This window comes from Suncus etruscus, chromosome X (assembly GCF_024139225.1).
Source record: "Suncus etruscus isolate mSunEtr1 chromosome X, mSunEtr1.pri.cur, whole genome shotgun sequence".
In the NCBI taxonomy this organism is placed as follows: Eukaryota; Metazoa; Chordata; class Mammalia; order Eulipotyphla; family Soricidae; genus Suncus; species Suncus etruscus.
This window is the reverse complement of record NC_064868.1, coordinates 31,254,028-31,275,860: the sequence shown is the minus strand read 5'-3', so window position 1 is coordinate 31,275,860 and position 21,833 is coordinate 31,254,028. Positions and strand designations below refer to the sequence as shown.

The 21,833-nt window shown below is 33.7% G+C and overlaps 1 protein-coding gene across 1 annotated transcript in view; it reads left to right on the top strand.

Moving 5' to 3' along the window:
* The window catches only part of DMD (dystrophin), a 2,686,579-nt gene that overhangs the window by 1,083,164 nt on the left and 1,581,582 nt on the right, over positions 1-21,833 (top strand). Inside the window, exons 35-37 of the mRNA XM_049766737.1 lie at positions 5,631-5,810; positions 6,943-7,071; positions 8,701-8,871. Coding sequence (XP_049622694.1) covers positions 5,631-5,810; positions 6,943-7,071; positions 8,701-8,871 — 480 coding nt within the window. The remainder of the gene's footprint in view (positions 1-5,630; positions 5,811-6,942; positions 7,072-8,700; positions 8,872-21,833) is intronic.

Here is a 21,833-nt window from a genome sequence, read left to right as displayed (position 1 = left end):
TCCTGCCAAGAGTGATAGCTAAGAGCAAAGTTAGGAGTAAGCTTTGTGCACCAAAAGGTGTGTCCCCCACTATACCTCAAAAAAGAAATGAATTGCTTTGGAAGTCCCTGGAAACAGTTGCATAGGGGTTATACTTTTTAAATGTGAAATTGAGGGACAAAAACTTCAAGCCTACAATGGACTGTTTTCCAGTGGGTTTATGTCTGAAATCATGTTTGCTATCAGACCAGAGAATTAATGCAACACGTTTACCATTTAACGTTGTTTTTTGATTTTTTTTCTTACACTTGGCAGTACTCAGTGGTTACTCCTGGTTCTGCTTTCAGGAGTCATTCTGGTGTGCTTGGGAGACCATATGGGGTGCTGTGTATCAAACACAGGTCAGCCATGTGTAAACTAAACACTACTTGCTGTGCTATCGCTCCAGCCCCATATTTTTTTATATTTTGGCCACACCCGGTGACCCATCTTATATTTCAATGAACTTATTGAAAATGTTCATGCACTGGGATGAGCAACGAAGACCAGATAGGCAGGTGCTATCATTCTGCTATTCTAGGAGTGAGGTCAGTTAAACTCTAAACCTATTTCAAAGTAGAATCAGTTTCTGAGTAGAGAAGGCAGAGTGGCATTCAGTAAACAGGTTTGGCATGTTCAACCCCCTAGGTTAAGTCCCAGTCAATGTATGACCTAGGAATACTGCTTGTTTTTGGAGATTGCCCAAGCAGCACAAGTTGTCAAGTTCTTCTCTGTATTCTATGGTCTGTACCACTGGTCTGAGTATAGCTCACAATTTTCTGCAGTTCCTGAGCACCATGGGGGTATTGCACGCTTCCATTTATAATAAGGTAAAATTAGACTCCAGGGTTATTTTACAGATAATAGGAGTTAATCTGAAGAGTTACTCTCATCTTTCACGTGAACACACTGGTATCTCAATTTGGAGAAATTATTTTATGGAATCCATTTTATTTTAAGAGAATTGACATAGAAAGTATAAGTTGTTAGGCTAGAAAGAAGTAGATAGCATATTTACTTAAAATCATGAATGTTAGTGTTTAATATTTTGACCATTTTAGAATGACCAGGTGTGAAAATTAAATGTGTAGAATGTAAGAAAAACCCTTATTTTTTGTAATTTATTTGAAAATTGAATTTACCATTTTCCCATGTTCTAAGAACTCTAAGAGACAAGTACAGAGTTTGCCTTAAGCTGCTATTGAATCTCTTAAAATTGGATTCATAAGCTTGTCATAGGTTAAAATTAACTGGTGGATGCATAAAAATGCTCCTCTTTCTGTTTGCAAAGAAACCCTAGTAGTTTTTATGCTGCTGTATGGAAATACTAAAATGGCCGAGTTAAATTTTAGTAAAATGGGGCAGAGGAAATGGTGATCTAGTCATGACCTAAGGACAGTGATGGAGGTTGTTAAGGACTTCCAGTGCTTATTTGTTGATCTCATGAACCCCTAAACACAGCTGAGGAGCTTTGCCTAAAAGATAAGACTATTGAAACAATATCACCTAAAATAAAAATGTAAAAACATCATTATGTTCACTTGTTCGTTTATTTCAAACTTGTAAGTTTTCATCAATCTACCAATTGATAAGTATTTTCCAGAAGTCTCCAAGCCATGGATATTGCCATTTGTTTTGGGAACATGGATAAATGATTTTGTTTGTTTTGTTTTGGGACCACAACCAGCAGTGATCAGGGATTACTCTAAAGTGAAATTGAAGGTCATTTCTGATGCTTGGAATTGAACTCTGATTAGTCATGTGCAAGGCAAATACTCTACCTGTTCTACTATCAATGAATGAATGAATGGCCTTGAAATAATGTTCTTTAAGAGGAGGGTGTGCCATTGTATTTAGTCCTTTCTTTTCTTCAACCTGTAAACAAGCTTAATTTCCTAGGAGAGAATAAATATGGATTCAGAGAAAGGGCCAAGCAATATCTATCTCAGTTCAGTAGTATGGTTCTTAGAATAATCAACAAACATCAATGTTCTTATATTCTAAAGAATTTAATTCTTTGAAGTTGTAAAATATGTGCTTTTAGTGTCCACTAAATACCCAGTATTCCCATTTTGTTATCATTAGGATTCTAACTATATATTTTAATCATTTTGTACTTTGTAATAGTTGATGCAAACCACCCAATCCTTAATAAATTATATTTTCACATGTCACTCTCTCCTGAGTTTTTTATGTTTACCCCAGTCCAGATTCATTTTTCTCACAAAATTACATTTTTGATAATAGTCTATCAAACATTTTTACTATGTCTCAGCTTTTCACAGACCTACACTTTACGTAAAATTAGAACAAAGACTTCTTCCTTTGTTCTCTCTGGCAGCGAGTGGCATAAAACAAGATGCATATAAGCCATCTGATGTTGGCATATCTTATAATAATTGAAATATCAGTATGGTGGGGCCGGCAAGGTGGCGCTAGAGGTAATGTGTCTACCTTGCAAGCGCTAGCCAAGGATCAGGACCATGGTTTGATCCCCCAGCATCCCCTCAAGCCAGGGGCAATTTCTGAGCGCTTAGGCAGGAGTAACCCCTGAGCATCAAACGGGTGTGGCCCGAAAAAAAAAAGAAATATTAGTATGGTTTTCAGTAAACAGGACTGACCTATTGCTTGCTTGGTGAATCATATCTTTAAAATTTATTTTGTAGGACCATTTACATTTATGTTTTTTCCTTCTTTTCTTTCTTTATGTGCCCTTCCATGTTTTTTTTTATCTCAAGACCATGGCTATTTTTGTGATGCTTATCGTTGTTATTGTTGGAGTGCTCACTGGATATTTGACATTTCTTTTTGGACTGTTGGGGTATTACACCTTATTTTTCTCCTTTGTCTCTCAAACTGATGATAAGAGCCTCTAGAAGGATCCCGCCTATTTTCGGCATATTAGACTTTTACCCCAGTTTATTACTTTTCTCTTTTTCAAACAAAACCACATAACTTGAACTATCTAGTCCTGCCTCCCAGTTAGAGGGGGAAATAAGGGAGGCACCAAGACCAAACAGGTGCAAGTCTACTAAGTAGTAAACTAGGTACAGAGGGGACCACATTTTCTAGCAGCCCCGGGGGTGAGGGAGGAGGATTTGGGAGGTAGGATGAAAACGGAGGTATAGGGAGGACAAATCGGTGATGGGAATCCCCCTGATTTTATGTAAATATGTACCTAAAATATTATTGTCAACAATATGTAAGCCACTATGTTCAAAATAAAAATTATATTTAAAAATTATTTTGTAGGAATAGGAAATTGTTAAATAAGCTTGAAGTGTCCTTAACAAAAATAAAATGCAAACTAAATCAGAAATGCCATTATATTCTTAAATACCATATATAAAAATTAAATTTTAGGTCTTTTTATGCTAAGAATGTACATTTTCTTGCTCATAATAATTTGAACAATAAGTAGATATGTAGCACTATGATATTCATTGCTTATTTTCTTCATTTGATAGCTTTTACATCTTTGAGTTTTATGCTATAATGTTGTGGCACCTAATGTGATATCATATGTTTGTCTACATTCATATTTTATTGTTTTCATTACCCGAAAGAAACATTTGGACATTAAGAATACTCTATTAAAATAGGCTAGAGACTTTGGGCAGACATTTAATGTATAATAGTTGTTTTTGATCCCTGAATTATTTCCTAAGTTTTTATATCTCTTAATGTCTGGAAACATAGTTATTGTTTGCATTGCCTGACATGATGGGACAAATGTTCTTGTAAACAACTTTTTCTACCAAAGCTGAAACACAGTATCAGCTTTTGACAACATTTTAGGAGAGAATTACAGTGATCCAGGCATCAATTGGGTTCACTGTTATGAGTGCATACTTTGGCAATGAATTAACTTGAGTGACAAGTGATATACTGGAATAGGTGTTGTAGGGAATGCTTGTTTGAATTTATTTCCCTATTTTGGGCAAAGGTATAACTCAAATAGAATTTGATATGTACATAACCCTCTTTGTCTATTTTTCTGCCCCTGTTGCCATAGAATCTGCTGTAGTTGCTATATAGTGTTGTAAAAAAACCTATAGTATAGACAAGAGGAAGAATTGGTCATCCCATATTGACTCACAAGAGAAACCTCAGAATGGATGTCCCCACATAGATGAATGATATTTCATAATTTTCCTTGACTACATAAAATTCACGTATCATACTGCCTCACTAATACCACCTTTCAAAGTATTTTAATGCTGTTTCTCAGTATACAAAGGAATCCCATCTGTGTTTTGTCAAGTTCAGCAAATGCACTCACATTACCCATAGCCCTCTGCAAACTGGCTGGTAAAGTTCATTTGACATTAATCTTGAATTGAATCAGTCCCAGATCATATGAAAAAAGATCACTAGAGATAATATTTAGGAACAGCATAAAATTACAAAAGCCATATTGATAACATTTAATAGCAAGAAATGAGAATTCAGCTGAATTCTCAGAGATGATCTCTTCCTCTCCTCACCCTTCCCATGTTCCTCTTTTCTTCTCTTTTCCAGTCTTCTTAGATTATTCTCTAGGTTGGATTCATTTGTCTCTTTGCATCTGGTATACCTCTCTGTCCTAAATGTTCTGTTCTCTATAGTGAATCAGATCTATTTCTGAGTGTCATTGCCTTGTCTATTATTGCTTCTGTAATTCTTAGTTAAACCTCTTTTATTAGGCTAAGAGGGCAAACAGTAAGAAGAACTCAGTACTTGCTCCTGACTCTGTGCCCAGTATGCTCAGAGATGACTCCTGTGATGCTCAGGGGTCTTGGTGATTGAATAGATGTTGGCTGTGTGCAAAGCAAGTGCCTTAACCTACAGTCTAGTTCTGAAGTGAGCATCTGCTTGAGTGAACATTTGGGAACTTTACTTGAATGTCCAGCAGCTTTGCATAGATAGAGACATTATAGATAGATGTAGGGAGGACATTCTTATAATTACTAATAGTGAGAAGTAATAGTAAACAGTCTAAACTCAATTTTTGTTCAACTTCTCATTGAGTTGAGTACTTATAAAATCTTACTAGAGTAAAAATTCCAGTAAGATCAGCATTTTGTTTCACTTTAAATTCAATGGATTTAATTTTATACTTCTAAAAATGTCATGATAAAGTGGTCTCAATTTTCATCAGGTACCAAATAGGCTTATGATACCAAGGAACTGTAAACTTCTGTAGAAATGTTTCAGTATAGAAATTCCTAAATGATTGGAAATCAGCTTTTAAAATTTTTGTTTTGCTGATACACTTAGAAATTGAGTGAATATGCATATATTTCAAAAGATGTTGATTTGTTAAATGTGCACATTTGTAAATACGTATATTAGACTATGTTGAGCCTCGGGAATATTTTCTTGTAGACTCTATAAGGAAACTACAATACCCTTGGTATGATTTTAATCATTCAACGAGATAGTTGAGTTGATAACATAACTCAGTTGCAGGTAGTAAACTTACTTGACAAGGGAAAGCTTGGGTTTGATTCCTTGCACCACAATCAAACTATATGCATATATATGCATACACAATCCTAACAGAACTCACTGCTATGTTGAAGGCACTAAATATTAGGACAGATTGAAGATTAATGTTATTATTTTTACAGGCAACTCAGAAAGAAATTGAGAAACAGAAGGTTCATCTGAAGAGTGTCACAGAAGTGGGAGAGGCCTTGAAGACAGTTTTGGGCAATAAGGATACGTTGGTGGAAGATAAACTGAGTCTTCTGAATAGTAACTGGATAGCTGTTACTTCCAGAGCAGAAGAGTGGTTAAATCTTTTGTTGGTAAGGGAACTCGTTGAATAATTCATCTCTTCTAACATTTAGTCACAACTAAATATTAAATAATTGTTTATGTTTGCAACTACCTAATATCCACATGTATGCTGATTCATAATGTTATGCAAGATTGTCTCCTTTAATATATTTTCCATGCCAGTGCCAATTCTTAACAGGACCTGCACCAAAAATCTATGTAAATGATTTTCTTTTCCTTTTAACCTCAGCTAAGTTGAACTTCTTAACGAGATTGTTGTATTTTTTCCACTAACAGAGTACCATTGAAGGTATTTTTGTTGTTTTTGTTGTTGGGCCACACCCGGTGATACTTCTGGGGTTAATCCTGGCTATGTGTTCAGAAATCACTCTGGCTTGGGGGACCATATGGGATGCTGAGAGATCAAACCACAGTCCGTCCTAGGTTAGCACATGCAAGGCAAATGCCCTACCGCTTGTGCCACTGCTCCGGCCCATCTTTGATAATATTTCAATTTATGAATTAATTTTAAGAGTCTTTTTTGAAGGGCCAGAGTGATGGCACAGCGGTAGGACATTTGCCTTGCACAGGGCTGATCCAGGACAGACCTCGGTTTGATTTCGGGTGTCCCAGATGGTCCCCCAAGCCAGGATTCATTTCTGAGAACATAGCCAGGAGTAACATCTGAGCATCACTGGTTGTGGCCAAAAAAAAAAAAAAGAGAGAGGGAGGGAGAGTTTATTGCTATATTTATTTTGTTTTCATTGGCCCTGATATATGTCCTATGAATATCGCCATATTATATAAGTATCAATTATGCTTTTGAGAAATACAGAAATTATGGTTCTTTTTCATGTTGACTTGATCTCTTAAATTCTCCTACTAATGACTGAAACCCAAACACTATCATGTATGTAATCAAGGTGTTTAAATAAAATAAAAAAAGAAAATGAAAAAAACAAAGCAGAAAATATTTGTCACATATATATCAAAATCACAAAATGATAAATGTAATAAATATATTGAAAAAAAGAAATGAATAGTGTATTTTAGTAAAGCTTATATGTAAAAGTAGTACAGTTATAGATTTATTAGTACTGCAACCCTTTATGAAAAGGATATTTTCTAACAGTAATGTCATGATGTATCTATAAAATTAAGGAATACAAGAAACACATGGAAAACTTTGACCAGAATGTGGATCACATTTCAAACTGGATCATTCGGGCTGAGAAACTTTTGGATGAATCTGAGAAAAAGAAACCTCAGCAAGGAGAAGACGTGCTTAAGGTAGCAAATAACATATTATGGAAAGTTATTTTCAAATGAGTTATGTCAGTCTTCTTGATCTTAAAAATAGCAAGAGCTTCCAAATAAAAGTGAAAAAATTGTTCTATATTCTTCCATGCCTTTCCTCCTCCACCTATGATTCTTTCATTCAAATTAAAGTTAATGATTTTCATTTCTATAACTAGCATATTTTTCATAGTAGCTATATACTTGAAACTTAAGCTCAAGAGAAAAGTATTTCAATACACATTTGGACATTATATTTTAAATACCTTCCCATTTTAATAGTAGTATTACATTTTTTGTGTCTTATACACGGATTAGTTCCCTATGTCCTTCAAAACCCATTGGAAAAAATCTGTAATCCAATGATTTTTATCTTTTTCCTCTGTCGTATCTAAATCATAGTCAGAATATTTAGCTTACTAAAATTAAATTTTTAATTTTTAAGTATAAATAAAAAGGTTTTTTGTCATCTTTTACTGAGCACACATGTTAGGACATTATAACTTCTATTTCCAAAGGGAATTTACACTTCCTTTCAAAGTAAATGTTTTCTCAAAAGCACTGTGATGGGTGTTCTAGAACATGTGTTCAATCATATCATAGTGTCTCTGTTTTATGACAACTTTCTCAATTTAATAAGAAAACATGAACTATATAAGTGTCATATGTGTAAGTGGTTCCCTTTTAAATTTACTAAAATTTTCACTAGTTTTATTTGGTGTAGTAGATATATTTAATGAATATCAAAATACTAGTAGTCTCTGCCTATTAAATTAACTTTTTCCTAACGATCCCCATTTCTTATAATTGAATGTCTCTAAAAGTAGTTTTACTATGTCCAAAATTATTATCCTAGTGTATCTTCATTAGCTTGCCCTTAGTTCTCTCTTGATATGAAGTCAGACAATGTCATTTTTTGGAGTTAAACCCATCAGGGATATGCTCAGAGATCACTCAGAGGACCACATGGTGTGCAAAGGCTAGAACTCAGGAAGGCTACATGCAATGCAATGCAATTGCCTTACCTGCTTATTTCTCTGACTTGGGAATTGCATCTTATGTTGCTGTTCTAGTAATCAAAAGGAATTGAGTTATTTCACTATTAGTCTTTCTAAACTCCTGAAGAAGTTTGAGCCTTTCTCAATCCTTCCTTCTCTGACATATAATTTATTTCTCTTAGAATATTAATTATTTCTGTGCCATTCAATAGGGTAAGCAACAAAAACCTCAGACTGATCATGACAAAATTAGTGTTATTGTTCTTTAGCAGTTTTTTTGACCCAATCGATGGAAGGTGTCACATCCTTTGGATATTCAGTAAAAGTAAAATGAGACTAAATGTAGCTGTTTTTATTGATGGTTGCAAGTGCTATAGGGTATCAGAAAATCATCACTCATCCTTAGACTAATTATATCAAATAGATATTAGTAATTCTTAAACCAAGGCAGTGGACTATTTTATGTAAACTGCCTTTTTTTACTTCATATTCCGGTGCATGCACTTAAGCATCCCTACCTTTCCTGTCCCCCTACCCCTTTGTCTCTTGCTCTTTTTGCTTTCTCGGGTTCTAAACTTCCTTCAGTCACTAATTTCAATCCTTGTCTCTTGCTTATGGAATATAGCGCTTAAAGGCTGAAATGAATGACGTGCGCCCAGTAGTGGACTCCACGCGTGACCAAGCAACCACCCTGATGGCCAACCGCGGTGACCACTGCAGGAAAGTAGTAGAGCCCAAAATCACAGAGCTCAACCATCGATTTGCAGCCATTTGTCACAGAATTAAGACTGGAAAGGTAGGAAGATCTGCTCCAAGGTGGAAACTAGTGCTAAGTGATCTTTTGCGCAGGTTGCGCAGTACTCTGAAGGGGGCACACACACCCCACAGCAAGGTGTTCAAAAGGAAAATGAAGGCCAAAATGTATTTAAGGAAATTGTGCTCTTGAATCTCACAAGAGAGTCTCTTTTCTTCCCCTTCCCTTCTCTCCCATTCCTTCCTCTCCCGCTCATGCTCTTATCTGCTTCTTCGTTTCTTCCCACTTTGCACAGCTCGTTTAGAACTGCACTCTGCACTGGTTTACTTCCAGGTGTCACCTACAGCAAAGTAACCTATTGCATGTTGCAGGCCTACAGCAACCACCACAAGAAAAGCACAAAAGACATCCATCTAAAGAAAGCGCTCTGATCTTTTTGGCCAAATCTAATCCTGCTTTTGTGTACTATGGATCAAATATCCAAAACGGGGCCTTGTAATTCTGCATGATCCGGTGTGTTTGTACCTCTTGGTTTGGCACATGTGTGTGTATGTGTGCATCTAACTTGTTCTTGCTAGTTGCCGGTAATTACTGTGACAAAATCCCTTTGACTCTAATGAAATGCTCAAGCCATCATAACATATACTTGCAAGCTTACAGATCTGACTTTTTGTAATTTTATGTCTATTTTTATTCGGTTTAATGAAGAACCAAGGGATATAATTATTTTGCATGAGAACTATATTTGTGTAATATTCAATGAAGAGAAAATCTGTCTATAAGATAGCTTGCAAAAATATTTAACTGTGGTTTATTGAATTCTAATTCTTTGGGGGGGTCATGTCAAATACCAGAATTATACCCAAATAGATACAAAATGTAATTTGGCATAATTTCTGGTATATATATTTAAAATTGTATGTAAAATAAATATGTGTTTACATATGATGGTAATTGCTAAATAGCTAGAAATATCCTCAAATGAGAAGGAAATACTGAAATATTTTCAAGAAAATATGTTGTAATATGTCAGGTAAGTACTATTTTCTAGAAACATAAGGGAACACATTTGAGAAATTATTCTGAAAAAATATAAGCACTAAATAATAGTATGATTTCACTTTTGGATTTTTAAAAGCACTGCACTCTGCCACAGTTATATCTATTAAAACATATTTAGAGACACTTCTCAAATATGGAAATGTGACTTAAATTTAAATATTTAATGCACTGGAAATTTGGTTACTCTTCAAAACTCACCTTCTCTGAATAAAAAAATAGCTTACTTTAAAGCAGTGCTTTAAATTATTCTTTGTAACATTTAATTTAGCTATTTGTACCAATATAAAGCTCTAAGTAAGTCATTGTCACTTGAAAACTAACTGGCAGACTAATTTTGAACACCGTGTTTTGATAAACAAATCTATTCTACTGCTTAAAAAGATTATTTTTAAAGTGAAGATAAAATTAAGATATTTTCATGGCATTTATTTTGAGAATATAAGAATTGAATTCTAATACTTCCTAAATTTTGTATCCTCATCAAAGATTTTTTAAGTTGTAGCCTCTTGAAGACAAGTCAAAGTATTACACTTTAAATGGTGGGTTGAGATAAATTATGTCACAAGATTGTGACTTGAGATAATAAAAAAATGGTAGATTTCATCCTGCATCATAAAAAGGCATTTGTGAATTGTTATTCTCCTTACTGTCCATCTTGTGTATTTTAAGTTATCAGGTGGTATCTTTGCAACCTGATGAATTTCTTTTATTTTGCTTATTGAATAAGGCACAGGATATCTTAAATCAGTATTTTGAAATACCTAAAATCTTTAAAACTGTCACATTTTACTACTCAAGTTGATAAAGGTATTGCATTCAATAGTGACCCCATTTAAAACTTTGCAAAGATACCTCTTCCTGTCAGCAATTGTGTGATAAGATGCGAAGAAAACTTTATTTGACATTCTCATCATGTATCTCATGTATCATCATGTATCTTATCATGTATCCACTCATCATGCAGAGGAGTATGTGACATTAGAAAGATCTCCAAGATACTTGCTTCAAAAATGCTTTACAAATACAGACCTGAACACTTGTCTGGGATCACCTATTGTGATCACTTATTGTGATTTACTCAATGTGTACATACTCATTTGAGTTATTCATTTAGTAAAGTCATCCTTACTATCAAGTAGTACAGTAGGAAGAAACAATAGACATAGCAATATCCATTAGCAGTAGAGAAAGTTTTTTTCTCTTCAGTTCCATTCTGTAATTCTGTAGGTTCAGAGTGTGAACTAGATAATTCTGATGATGATGATGATGATGATGATGATGATGATGATAATTATTAGGTTGGGGCTATATCACTAGTACTCAGGAGCTATTTTAGATTGGTGTATAGTTATTAGTGAGAGAATCAAGGGAATATGTGGTGTCTGGAATCAAGCCTAGACTCCCTGTTTGCAAAGCTTATTCTCAAGCTTGTTGAATTATTTCTCTGACTTTACTTTAAAGACTTTATATGGGAAAGTAATATTCCAGATGATGTTATTATTTTAAAGAGAGTATAAAATATATAAAAGTAAGTTGAATAAAGGGAAGCTCTTTAACTTCTCTTATTGATGAGTTTGGAATATTAGACTAATATACTCCTAAATTTGACACTACTGTGGACATTTTGTTGAGACCATAGGGATTAAACTATGTAACACAATGACTTATGTATGTGTACATTTGGATTAGATATTTAGAAGATGCTGAATTTTCAGAGGTGATTTTTGATCTTATAGTCAAGTTTCTAATGTAGTAGGGTTGATTCAGGGAATAACTGCATAACAATGTTACCTTCCTGTGATAGAACTTGTGGTTAGGTCTCATCTAATATAACCTGGGTACCAATGTTACTTTCCTACCCACAGAAAAATTGTTTCAGGATAACCTTTTAAAAATAAATGGGAAAGCATAGTTAAGTTGAGTAGAATCAGAATACCTTGGTCATAAAAAATGTTCAAAGACTTTTGAGTCTCTGCAATATGGTAGGCACAGTTCAGTGTTTACCACTAATTGATAAAGGAAGCAAAGTTGCTTGTTCCTGTGGCTTCTGCAAGGACTATTTTTGGAAGTAAACTCCAAAGGCCAGAAAGCAGTAAGCTTTAGTTTGATGTGGACTGCCAATATACTCACCAATGTACATCAGTCTGTGATTATAATTTTAGCTGGCAGTAATGTGTTTTATGAAAGGAAATAATTTTTAACTTGAAGCCATAAAAAATGTTTTTCTTGTGATCTTGCATATGACCTCTTAATTTTTCATTTCCAAATAGCAAACAAAAGAGTATGATACCTGTGTTGTTTTAACCTTATAATATAGTAAGGATCAAATGAGGTCACAAACATAGAAGCATACAATTAAAAATCTATAGATTTTAAATGATAAAAAATTGAATCATACTTATAGATGATCATTTTATCATTAAGCTAAAATGGGCATTTTTGAGGCTTGAGAAATAAGAAATAAGGAAGAAGCAGATGATTTATTGACCTCTGTTGAAATGGGCAGGACCAAGAAGGTACATAATTTGTACTTTTAGAAAGATCCAGTCTTACTAACTGGAACACGTTTTTGTGCTAGGACTTTTACCTCCCCCCAAATAGGGTCTATAAAAAATGTTGGAACATTACATTTCTTTTAGATGGAGTAGTGACATCCATCTCAGATTAGAAAGCTTCATCTTTACTAATCTGAATGAAAAAATGTTTTGGATAAAAAAAATTTGAATAGGATATCAGCATGGGTAAGCTGAATCAGTTAACATTTTGTAGAACCCAGAGTAAAGTTGATGGTTTAATTGTCGATGCTTTTTGCATCAGATCACTAAAAATTGGTAGCATGTAAAATAGGGTCTACTCTCAGGAAAATAAAATAATCAGGAGATAAAACCATAGAAAAATAAGAAGTAAAAAGACATTCTGTTCATATTCCTGTTGTTTTTGCTGACACTGTCCTTTTCCATATTGTAAACAACCAAATTAGTGACCAGTGTTAGCAATTTTAAGATATATTTCAGTCAATACTAAAGAATGAATGCAGGTGAAGGGTTAGAGTCAGGAAACATTCTGAATGTACTCCTGAAATCTGTGTAATATGTTACTTCAGAGTGTTTGGGATAGTGGTGCTTATAGCACTAGATGCAACAGGATTCTTTAAAGGATTATACAGTAAATGGTGGAGTGAACTTTGACCATGAATACTGGGGTTAAGCCTGAATATTGAGTGAACTTTACAGTCACTCTGTCAGTATAAAGGAAGTAACCACTCAGAATTGGATTCTACCATAAAAGATTCCAGAGTGTACAGTGGGCTCAGCTTTCTTACAGAATGTTAAGCATGGAATGAAAGCTTAGTTGTGGATGATAAGACTAACAAGGATGAGTAAAAAATGGAAAACACATGACAACCAGACTAGCAGTTCAGTAGGAAATGAATAAAAGGGATATTTTCTCCACACACTATTGAAATATTAACCAAATGGATTGGAAAGAGAATTCAAATGGATAATGGTAGAAAGTAGAAAACCATTTGGACACCATCTCAATAGTCCAGATACACTGTTTATCAACTGTGAGCTACATGATCCTATTCGGGCTCCCAGGATATTCCTAATGAACCTAGATGAAAAATATCTCATAAATGTGGGGCATGGCATGAGATTAGTGGCTAAACTTGTAGGATAGTAGAGGTAGAAAAAAGATTTGATGTCATAATGGGGCCAAAGATAAAGGATGAGAAACTCTTGTCTAAATGAGAAAGCAGAGAATGCCTTAACAAAACAAATATAAGGGAAAGTCTACAGCTCTGATCCTCAAGCTATTGTGAACTTGAAGAAAATGGCTTAGGCAGATGAACTTCACCCCTTGAGTAGGACTAAGAATTTCCATCTCTAACAAGTTTCCCCTTGACAATTATCCTGTTGGTCTTGCGAACACACTTCAAGAACCATCAGTCAAGAGATATTGAGAACTAGACCAGAGTGAAATCATTTTACACAAAAGTGACAATCATAGTAAATTCAGGTGACTTGGGCTTCAATACTGTTCAACACAGAATTCTGCACATAAATTTTAAGAATGAATTTATGTGGGAGATAAATTTCTCATTTAAAAAATGTTTGTCAAACAAGGTTGGAGTGATAGTACAAAAGTTAAGGCATTTACTGGTATCTAGCCAATGCTGATTTTGTTACCTAGCAACATATAAGTTCACCCAAGCACTGCCAGGACTCTATCTTGTTTTGTCTTAGCACTGTACTCCCCTCCTACCACCAAAAAGCAAAAAAAAAAACAAAAAAAAAAACTGGCCTGAGAGATAGTACAGGGATTTCAGCATCTACCTTACACACAGCTGACCTTTCAGACTGCAGTACCACATATGTTTCCCAAGCCCCACCAAGAATGATACCTGATTTGGAGGACAGAAGCTCTAAGCACTGCTGGGTATGCCCCACCTCAGAATCACCTTCCAAAAAACTGGTACTAGCTATGTCCAGTTAATCTAGGTGATTAACTTGTTATAAAATATTATATTTCTCATGAATTTGCCTATATTGTGTACTCATCAAAATGTTTCTATATGCTTCACTTCTGCTCATGACAGAAGTACTAAATTATTGACCCTGTAGTTGGTATTAACCAAAGGAAAAATGTATTCGTTTTCTCTCACTGTCTTCAGGTATTTCATAAGATTTATGTTCCATCTGTTGTATCTCTTTCTCTCTCTCTCTCTCTCTCTCTCTCTCTCTCTCTATATATATATATATATATATATATATATATATATATATATATATATATATACCATGTATTCTTTAATTTTCTTGCAGGTCTTTAAATTGCAATGAAAATCCCTGTTTCACTCTGTGTGTGTGTGTAGGCATTGTAACCCTAATCTAACATAACACACAGTTTGGCATCATGTGTGCAAATACTTATAGTCCTCTGTTACAATAAATTATAAAATCTGTTTCTAATTAGCATGCACAAAGTTTATCATTCTTTGTACCAAAGACTTTAAGATATCTAAATGGAGTTCTGAAACTTCCAATGAGTTTCCCACTTAATGTAAGCTTTATCAGAAAAAAAAACTCATATGATTGACTTCTCTATTGTAAATGCTATTTTTGTATGATTAACGTGGTATGATCTTTAACATTAGATTACATGGATATTTGGGCTCTATTAAACCTCAGAGGAAAATAAAGATTTTTATAAATATTACTTAAGATGTCAAATTAAGATTTACAGGATTTTGCAATTTTGATTAAAAGCTAATTTTATATAATCAGCTCTCTCAGTACAAGTATATTTATCTTTCCTGCCTTTGTAGTTCACTTTTTAAAAAATGTTTTATTTAGCACTTTGTATAACAGAAGAGAATGTGATCTTTTAATTGGTAACATTAGCATTATTATGAATGATCTTTACTAGAATTAATGCAAATAAATAAAGACACATCCAACATTTAGATGTAACCCTACACCATTTTGAACATTAAATATACCTTGCACTAAAATCTTCAATATAATTAGTAGCAAGTCTCTGTATCAATACAACTTATAAGTTCTCTGATAAATAAGAAACTAACCAACAAAATTTCTGTATTGACATTTTTTGTATTTGTAATTTGGTAAATCTAATGTGGTTAATTCTATTGAAACATTAATTTTGAAAAATACCCCTTCTGAAACCATTTCAAGTGTTTTAAAAATAGATGCCATGTTTGGCGAGCAGACATTTGATGGAACAAACTGATCATTTTATTATGATATTCTGAATGGCAAAAGCTCTTTGTCACTTCCTGATTGTAAGAGAATAAATTCTCTGACAACTGGAGTGATGTGAATGCCTAAGTGTTTGGCGCTAAAATTTTCGGCTACTTTTAGGGTACTGTGAGCTCACTGTTTTGTTATCCAAGGTCTTGTATCAGCCTGCTCTGAAACTTTTAATTCCAAGTTCAGTGGTGCGTTCATTTCCACATGTTGAGGCGTAGACTTTATTGCTTCCATTTATGTCAGATATTTATTGCTGTGCTATGTGTTGCTATAAATTTGTCCAATTTCACTTAAAACACAGTGACATCTGTACACTTATTTGCATTACAAGCAAAATAACAACAATAAAGAGATAAAAACAAAGGAAAGGAGAAAAGAAAAAAAGTTATACAAAGTGCGGCATTTTGCTTTCACTTAATCTCAGATATTTGCCAGTTAAATCCTCTCCTCACCAATTTCACATCCTATTACTAAAATGATATAATTATGAGCTTGATATATATTCTAAGCACAAGGATACAATCCTCGACCTGGTTCTAGAGCTGGTTTTGAATCACCAGTAAATCTTAAATTGTCAATATATTTAATATATAATTCTTAAAGCTAATTTTATTATGAGGCGCTATAGAAATTTAAAATCAATGAGAATAATTAAGGACATTGCCTTTAATTCCTCTAACAAAATTTGGAAGTTAACACTATTTTCACATTTGCATCTTGAATGGATTAAAAATAAACCGGTACTTCACCTAATATGAAGAAGAGTGTTACTAATGATCGTCTCTATTTTGAGTCAATTTTTAAAGTTTTGTCTTACTGAAAATTATTTCTCTGTTCCTTGGAGTTTGCTTTTATGACTTTACAATACGTAAATTAATAAATCTATGACACTTTATCTGATTATCTTTATCAAGCATTTCAGTATGCTATTTCTCTTTGTAATTTTTCCCCTGCAGATATTTTAATTTGAAATACGTCTTTATATCATATCAACACTTTGTCCTTTTCTGTATTATAGGATGTTAATGGTCCTTGAAACGTTATTCATTTTTGGTTTTCGTGAAGTATCCTTATTTCATTTTCTTATCTTTACATTGTAATTATAAATAAATTTTCAAACTTGCAGTATGGAAACAGGAGACTGATGTGAAGCTATCTTAAACCAATCTGTAGCCCTTGGATTATTTATTTTCCATTTGGATTTTAGTGTCATTTGAATGTAGTGGCCATTTATCGTGATTATTGAGAATACATAGTCCATATTAACAAATGTTTACTTTGCTGTCTGTGTAAACACAGTCAATATCATGTTAGTGTAACTGTGCATGTTGAAAGTAATATTTAATCAAATATCTTACAGTTTAAATGATCAAATGTATCTGCATAACTTTGAATGCCTCAAATTAATAATGAATCAATTTGTAATTGATTTTGCTTATTCAGCATGCTATGTTTGTTAACTTGTTTTATAAGTCAGCTTTAATGCTAAAACTTTAACTGAGCCTTAAAATTTATTATTCCTACCATCTACAGCAAAGCACAATTAAGAGCTGTTAAGCAATCTAAAACAACATTAAAAAATCACGGAAAATGAAATGTTGTCTTTCTCAGTTTCTCTGTCTCTTCTTTCTTTTGTGTCCGTTTATCTGTTTGACTATTAAACTTCCCTGTGTTTTATTTATTTGCATTTTGTATGACTACCCAGTCATGCCAAAATCTCTTAAGTTGAAAAGGTAAGTAAAATTATAATGTGGGCCAAATTTATTCCCAGTTTATACATTATTCTGCCATATAATATTTGTTTGATTCTTTTCTATGTATTCTAGGCCTATATTGTGTACACTGTCTAACATTGTGTGCTTTAATTGTGATTCTAATACTTCTGTGTTCATATAAATTCTTCAAAGTTAAAGGAAGAAATAGTCACATTAAGTAAGATTATCCTTCACCGATTTTTTTCATTGTGCCCGATTTGTGCCTCTATCACAGTCCCTAGGTATTATAGCTTTTAATTCCCTTAAATAATTTAACATAGTTATGGCTCACAAGGCAGCTTTTACATGCTTTATACTTTTTAAACATTATTGACTCAAGATTACCTCATTAAATTATACATATTTCTTTTTATTTAATTTTTATTTTGGGGTCACATCCAGCTTTACTTAAGACTTCCATTTGGTTCTTTACTCAGAGTTCACCCCTGGTAGGGCATGAGGGACCATATGGGGTACCAGGAATTGAGTCCAAGTTAGCAAGTTTCTTACTTGCTAAACTATCTTTTCAGCCCTAAATTATGGATGCTTGTTCCTATGCATTTCTTTTATAAATTTATGTAAGAATAAGTTGCCCAGTTTGCTCAGTGGGTAGAGTATGAGCCTCTTAAATTTATGTAAAAATATTAAATTAAAAATATGGTGAAGATCAAAGAATGATATTTAATATATTAATTGGTTTAAAAATAAAACCGGCTTTTTATATTAGGATATCTATGTCCTAATGGTGAACCAGGTAAACTTACAAGGAATAAGTTCAAATTTCTCATCTCTTCATATCAGTCTAAACAAAGAACATATGTCACATGAATAGAACAGGATTGATCTCACCCTGACAGTCATAGAACAAGAATGATTTAAGTAGTTATGGTTATTTTAGTTACTAATTTGATAACTTATTAATTTAATTCATTTTATGATCTAAACCAATGTATTAATCTATATAAATGCATTTGCTGTTGAAATGGCATTTTCAATGGAAAATAATTAGTATTATAATATGTACCAAGGGAACAAGATTATAATCTCTTTAGGACTAAAATCAGTGAGGGGACCAAATAACATATTATTCGTATATTAAATATATTGAAACACTACAAAGGCTTGAATCTAAATAAAATCTAGTCAAATCTAATGAAACATATTCACCCTATTTTCATGAATTATCCTTTTCCTAGGCAGATTTTTGAAATTCAGAAAATATGAGTGCAAGTATGTGTGATAGACAGCAGAGTTTTTTAAATACCCTAAAATTTAACAAAGATAAATTCTGCAGTTGACAATTATTACTAAGATATTACATTTTTGGTGTGTTGCAAACTAATTATGGCCAATGATTGGTTCTTTTTAATTTGATCATTATACTTATCCCTGGGAACTGTATTACAATATAGCCATCAGCCACATAGGACTTGAATATCTGAAGTGAGACTATTCCAAATTAACTTTATTTATTTATTTTGGGGCCACACCCAATGTTGTTCAGAACTTAAGGCTAGCTCTACACTTAGGAATTACTCCCGGTGGGCTCAGAGAACCATATGGTATAATGGGAGTTGAACTCAGATTGGCCTCATGTAGGGCAAAGAGTCCTTCCTGCCCTATTATCTCTTCATCCCCAGCTATTACAAATTAATATGTCTTGAAAGTATATCATGCACAGTGGGCTTTAGAGTCTTAATATAATAAAGGTCATTATCAATTATTTTATTTTGATTGTGAGATTACATTGATAACATATCAGACATATTGGCTAAATAAAATAATTTGTTCCACAAGTTTTACTTTTAATATTGCAGTAGAAAAATTTACATTATATATGTTTATCCACATATACCTGGTTTATATATCTCTCTAAGCAACTTTAAAGAAAACCATTTGTATTCAGAAGAAAGCATTTACACTGATAAAATATCTAAATATTCATAGGAAGTATATGTAAATGTATCCAATTTATTTAAAATATATTCTAATATATCAGCATCCTGCAAGCTTTTAGCAACTAGAACCTCATTACTTTAAAATTAGTGCTCTTAAAATGGGGAAAAACATTTTCAACATTCATCAGTTTTCCCTACTTTGAAGGAAAATTCAGGCACCAAAAATTTTCTGTCTACTTGCTCTAGTTATTTTCTATGGAACCACACAGAATAATTTAAATTTGTAATCTAATTAATGATATTTTTAATAAATACAGAATTATTCTTATCTGGACCCTGATATAATATTAATTAAAACTCAATTTTAATTATCGTTAAATAATTATTTTTGAGACAGTATTTTATAAAATTTTATTTTTGATAATATTATTTTTGTTAAAAATGGTATTATGCCATTACTAGTGCTGGACTAGCTATTTCTTTGCAGCCTCACCTAAGGTCTTCACACAGCACTGCTTTTCAGTTTCACAGATAAAGATACACATAATTTAAATGTTTATGTTTCACAAGTTACTTGAAACGATTACTCTGGTACTTGATTATTAGTAATTTTTCCCATAGCTTCCAGGAAATAGTTTAGCATGAATGCCAGTGATGACTCTAGATTGAGCAAGACATATTCCTCACTCATCTGCATGGTATATTCATAGCATTAATGATTACCATTTTTGCACTTTTTTTTTCGGTTTTGGGGCCACACCCGGTGATGCTCAGGGGTTATTTCTGGCTATACGCTCACAAATCGCTCCTGGCTTGAGGGACCATATGGGATGCTGAGGGATCGAACCACGGTCCATCCTAGACTAGCACGGGCAAGGCAGACGCCTTACCCCTAGCGTTACTGCTCCGGCCCCTTTTGCACTCTTTTTATGTCTTTGAATAATAGATGATAAAATGGTTTGCAGAAAAGAATAGGCTCAAATCCCCTTGGCACTCTCCTTGAGACCACTCTCCCCATTGACACAAATTATTAAGCAGAATGCTAAATCCTTCTCAAGCAAGCACCTCAGTGTCTCTGTGTTCTCTTTTACAATTTCATGATTTTGTCAATTACTATGGTAAAATCAAAATAATACATCAATGAACAATGATTTTTTCTTTCCAAAACCATATGTTCCAAAAGGATGTTCTTAAGCTGTTTCAGTACTTGGACATAACTATGTGTTGAAACAATGTGAGTTAATCCCTGCTAAGTATGTAGTATTTCTCAAGAAGACACTTAGGATTCAGAGAAACAGCAGTAAACATCATTCACTATATATCAAAACTATTATGACATGGATGTTCATAGTAGCTTGCACATTAGTTTTCATATCTCTTTGTTACATACAAGAAACTGAGCTTCAAATAGAATGGATCAAATGCAATTTGGTCTGCTAGGAAATGATGCAGCTGAGATTCAGCCTGTCATACTTATCCAGACGAGGCTTTTGTCAGAAGATTTAACCCATTCTTTTTTAAAATAATTTAGCAATTCTTGAAATCTAGACCAGGGCCTGATGATGCTGGGCCTGTGCTCAAACATTTGAACTATCATTCTGGTGTGTACTCAAGAGCTTTCTAAAGAGTTAGATTGTGATTAACTTATCAGTATATCTGGAGGAAAGGCAGATAGATAATAGGAGCCTTGAAGTTGGAGAAAAGGCAAGAAATGTGCTTTTAAAACACATGCTTAAGAAGCCTTGACAACCATGCTGGAGCTTATTTTCTTCTGCTTATGTATGTAGGTTTTTCTGGGGGGGTCACACTCGGCAGCGCTCAGGGGTTACTCCAGGTTCGGCACTCAGAAATATCTCCTGGCAGGCATGGGGATCATATGGGACGAAGGGATTCAAACCACCATCCATCTTGGATTGGCTGTGTGTAAGGCAAACGCTCTATCTCTGTGCTATCTCTCCAGCCCCTTCTGCTTATAATTTTGAGAAGTGAAGTGGTACAATGAAAGTTATTATTTAAGAACATAGCCATTTGATCTCAGTACACTGGATAAAACTGACTCTACGGAAAGACTTTTTTTACTCTATGAGTAGACTATTACTTGAGCTGCTGTGTGAAGACTCAGAGAGATTTCTCTGGGAATATAAATCAAGTGGATCATGTTGAATTAATTGGCAACTCATGAAACTTATTTAGACAGTGGTAGGAGTTGTTGAAAAATAATGACTTGTGTATAACCCTCAATAACTGAGAAGGTAGTCTTCTCTTAATGGTAATATGGAACTTGTTTCAAGCTCTTCAGAAGAAAGCTCATTTCTGAATAAGTTTAACTTTGGGTGAGGAACTGGTTGGCTCCTTAGAGTCAGAATGGAAATACCGATGAGGTCATAATTAAGATGAATATATGGGTGGTATTATTGAGATTTTATTTCAATTTTAAATATAATACAGTTTATTGGTAAGGTATACAAGGAAGTGCTATGGAGTTCCAAGTTAATGAGTCTTTGAAATTATTAAGT